This window comes from Elaeis guineensis, chromosome 4 (genome assembly GCF_000442705.2).
Source record: "Elaeis guineensis isolate ETL-2024a chromosome 4, EG11, whole genome shotgun sequence".
NCBI lineage: Eukaryota > Viridiplantae > Streptophyta > Magnoliopsida > Arecales > Arecaceae > Elaeis > Elaeis guineensis.
Genome location: NC_025996.2, coordinates 5185345 through 5190004, shown reverse-complemented (window position 1 = coordinate 5190004; position 4660 = coordinate 5185345). Strand labels below are relative to the sequence as shown.

The 4660-nt window shown below is 41.8% G+C and overlaps 1 protein-coding gene across 1 annotated transcript; it reads left to right on the top strand.

The window, feature by feature from the left end:
* Nucleotides 1-1515: 1515 nt before the first annotated feature.
* LOC105037679 (uncharacterized) lies at nt 1516-4392 on the top strand. The gene has a single exon (XM_073255366.1). It carries the CDS (start codon nt 1518-1520, stop codon nt 4296-4298), a length of 2781 nt encoding a protein of 926 aa, XP_073111467.1. The 5' UTR covers nt 1516-1517; the 3' UTR covers nt 4299-4392.
* Nucleotides 4393-4660: the final 268 nt, after the last annotated feature.

Below are 4660 nucleotides of genomic sequence, written 5' to 3'. Positions count from 1 at the left end.
TCACAGTAGGTGATAGAAATCACAACCAGGATCTGAATTAAAGAAATTTAAAAGTTCGATGATCTAATTGTACTAAATAAAAATTTAGGATGAAATTAAAATTTTTAAAAAATTTAAGATTTTACGCATAATTAAGCTAATGAATAATGAATCCAATAAATAAGTAATTATAAGATAATTTTTTTGTCTTAAAATCTACTCAGTCAAATAGCAAGAAAGCAACATAGCTGAAATTTCTCTATTGACGAATCCAGCTTGAAAACAAAGTCGTCATTAAACCACTTGACAACCAGGTAAGCCAAGTTGTCATGCTGCATGAAGTCGTATATCTCTCTTCTCTCTGTCACACACACACATTCTTGACTTTGGATCAAAATCTCGTGTATAAGCTTGAATCACTAACTGTGCTTCTTGTGAAATTTAAGAGGCCAGATGCTATATATTGTCTCTCTCTGTCTTCTTCTTTTTTTTTTCTTTCTTTTCTCTTTTTTTTTTTCTTTGCTTTGATGCAAGGGGAGGGTCAAACCACCCCTTTTTCATTAAAGGACACACACACAAGTGTGTGTGTGTGTCTATATATAGATATATACAGACGTGTTATATTACAAAGGGACTTTGTGTTGCCAGACCCGTGGGGTGTTGGCGTAGCAGTTCCCCGAGGTACAAACAAACTTTGGTTTTTAGCAATGAATTTTTTTTTGAATAGATAATTTTTGTTTGTGTTCCCACCTCGGCTGCATTTTGGCTGCCGCTTAATCTCCAACTTTTTTGGATGTTTTCTGTCGTTTTTCACACCCTTCTGTACATCCTTTCTTGGTCCTTCTCTTTGCTCTTGTACTCTCTCATATCACTTAATAAATTCTGGTACGTAACGTGGAAACATCCCATTACCTTCCATCTTCCTAAAAAAAGAAAAAAAAAAATCTTTATCACTTCCCAATAACAATGGTAGGAAGATGTCACGAATTCATCTGGGCCTACTACCTTTTACTTTGATAAACTGCACATTGCATTTATGATCTCTTTGAAATTTTCCCAAGACTGCTTAGTAGATGTGCTCATCCGGGAATAAATTTCCCGTTCGGCAGTAATGCTTGCTTTAGTCCATGATCCAAAGTGCTCGGTGCAACGTTGAAAGAAAGCCTCTTTGATTTGATCCTGTTTGACTAAGAGGGTGTCTTGATGCACATTATAAGGCATAGCAATAATTCTTATTGACTAGGATGGGAAAATTGTATCTTCTGAAAAGACAGGAAAGAAGTTGGTTGCGGCTGAGGCAAACGTGAATTCTAGACATTCGCAGTGTGAAAATAGGGGGCTGCATATCGTCAAGCGCATGTTTAAGATTTTTTTTTTTTTTTCCTTTGTTCACACCCATCAATAAAGCCACCTTCGACTCCCTCGAGTCTCCTCTCCAGCCCTCTCTATTCATTCCATCTATAGCGAAAACTCTATTTAGCCGTGAAAACAGGATAACAAAACCAAAACCAATCTATCTGAAATCCTCCATGTTAAACATGAAAACAATCCGAATCCAACCTCTTCTCCTCCCCTTCCTTTTATTCTTTTCCTTCTCCTTCTTGAAAACCGGAGCACAGACTGAAGCACAAGCTCTCCTCCAATGGAAGTCCAGCTTATTTCAGCCAGATGCTCTGAGCTCATGGTCCCTTGCCAACTCTACCACCCCACGCACATGGTTTGGTGTCCGCTGCAACTCCGCAGGCAGCGTCGTGCAGCTGAGCTTACCCAATGCCAACCTCAACGGCTCCCTCGATAACTTAGACTTTGCTTCTCTGCCCGGCCTCACCAAGCTCAACCTCCATTATAACCTCCTCCGTGGCCCCATTCCTTCAAACATCTCTGCTCTCTCCAAGCTCACGTCATTAGACCTCAGCAGTAACAACTTCTTTGGATATTCCATTCCCCCAGAGATCGGTCAGCTTTCCGAGATGGTCGACCTCCGTCTCTACAACAACAATCTCGTTGGGCCGATCCCATATCAGCTCAGCAATCTCCGAAAGGTACGCTACTTCGATCTTGGATACAATTACTTGGAGAACCCAGACTACACTAAGTTCACCCCACTGCCTTCCGTGACACATCTATCTCTACCCGTCAATAGTCTGACAGGGAAATTCCCACCATTCATACTCAACTGCACCAATTTAACGTACCTCGACCTCGCGCAGAACAACCTGACGGGTAAAATACCCAACTCGTTGTCGACCAATCTAGTTCACCTCGAGTCCCTGAATCTTACCTTTAACTTCTTTAAAGGAGTCATTCCTGTTTCCCTTGCAAATTTGACGAGGCTTCAAAACCTTCATCTTGGATTGAACAATCTCACCGGAGGGATACCGCCTATCCTCGGGTCCATCTCTAGCCTTCGAATACTCGAACTCTATAACAATTCACTTGGTGGGCCGATCCCTTCTTCTCTGGGACAGCTCCGGATGCTTGAGCACATCGATATCAAAGCAGCAGAATTGAACTCTACCATTCCTCCCGAGCTCGGCCTTTGTACTAATCTCAATTATGTTGAGCTGTCCATCAATCAACTGACAGGTGGCCTTCCACAATCCTTCTCGGAGCTGACCAAAATGAGTCAGTTCGGGATCTCGAGCAATTTGCTCTCTGGTGAGATCTCCCCAGACTTCTTCACGCATTGGACGGAGCTTATTTCCTTTCAGATACAGAACAACAGTTTCACTGGGCGAATCCCACCGGAGATCGGATCCGCGACAAAACTGCAAGACGTGTTCCTCTTCATAAACAAGCTATCGGGCTCCATACCTTCAGAGTTAGGTGATCTTGCCCAGCTCACTTTACTTGATCTTTCGGAAAACGAGCTCACCGGTCCAATATCAACCAAGCTTGGTAATCTGAAACATCTATTATTATTAAATTTCCACAGCAATGATCTATCTGGGGAGATCCCTCCAGAGATTGGGTCCGCGACAAAGCTGCAAACCCTCTACCTCTTCAAGAACAGGCTATCAGGCTCCATTCCTTCAGAGTTAGGAGATCTTGCCCAGCTCACTTACCTTGATCTTTCAGAAAACAAACTCATTGGTCTGATACCGACCAAGCTAGAAAATCTGAAACGTCTAAAACTTTTAGGTTTAAGCAGCAACGATCTATTTGGAGAGATACCACATCAGCTTGGCAATTTGGCTTCTCTGGTCGCATTAGATTTGGGTAGCAATTCCCTCTCTGGACCGATTCCTGAGACAATAACGAAACTCGCACACCTTACTTTCTTGAATTTGGAAAACAACAGCCTTTCTGGGATGATTCCAAGATCAATAGGTTCCATGACTTCGCTCGAGTCGTTGCACTTGAAGAAGAATAATTTGACTGGAGACATACCTCTCGCACTGAAGGACTGCAAGCGATTGACCGTTTTAGATCTTGGTGAGAATGGATTCTGCGGAAATATCCCAACTTGGCTGGGGGAAAGTCTTTCATCACTGAGGGTCCTTCGTTTAAGGTCAAATATGTTTCTTGGTAACATTCCTCCCCAACTGTCGCTTCTATCTTCCCTTCAGCTCTTGGACCTTGCGCATAATAATCTCTCCGGAAGTATCCCTCATACTTTGGGCAATCTCACTGCCATGGCTACAAATGAACAGACAATAAACACCAAAGGACATTTCCTCGGAGAAGAACTAGCATATTCTTGGGGTTACACCAATAGCATTTCGATAGTTTGGAAAGGAAAAGAGTATGTTATTCAGAATTTAACACTTTCACTTATGCTTGGCATCGACCTTTCAAGCAATTCGCTGTCTCAGGAGATCCCTGCAGAGCTAACAAATCTTTTAGGGCTGGTTTCTCTTAACCTGTCGATGAATCATTTGAGCGGAAGTATTCCAGAGATGATCGGTAAATTGAGCGAGTTGGAATCGCTTGACTTGTCAATGAATCATCTCTCTGGTGCAATTCCTCCAAGCCTATCTTCTTTGACGTCCTTATCTTCCTTGAATGTATCAAACAACCGCTTGTCAGGAAGAATACCATCTGGCTATCAACTGCAAACACTCATTGATCCATCTATTTATACCGGCAATGATGGACTTTGTGGACCTCCGCTTCCCAAGTGCTCAAGCAACGGAGCAAATCATGTTCAATTGTCAACTGAAGATGGCCATGAAATGATATGGGTATATCTTAGCATGGAACTGGGATTTGTGGTGGGACTTTGGGGATTCTTTTCCATTTTATTCTTTAATAAATCCCTGAGGTTCGCCTATTTCCGGTTCATTGACAATATATATGATAGATTCTCAAGGAGATAAATGAGGAGCATGTAAGAACTGCCGGCTTCTCCATTATGGATTAATCTTATGTTATTTCTGTACGAAATATGTTTCGGATGTGTTTTGCATCATTATATTTGTATGCCCTTTTCTTTATTATTATTTTTTTTTTTTGAAATGAAACGGAGGAATTAAGTGAGTCACTCCCCCCAAGAATTTATTAATGAATTCTTATATTTGTATGCTGCTAGTTATGATGAAGATCATTGCTGGTTCTACAAAAATTAAGGATCAATCAAATGATACTCAGACGCTTGAGCTTAGTTTAAAATTGTAAGAAGCATCTTAAAAGGACAGAACACAGGCATGGATCCGCCTCACGGGTCCCGATCCCACGGACA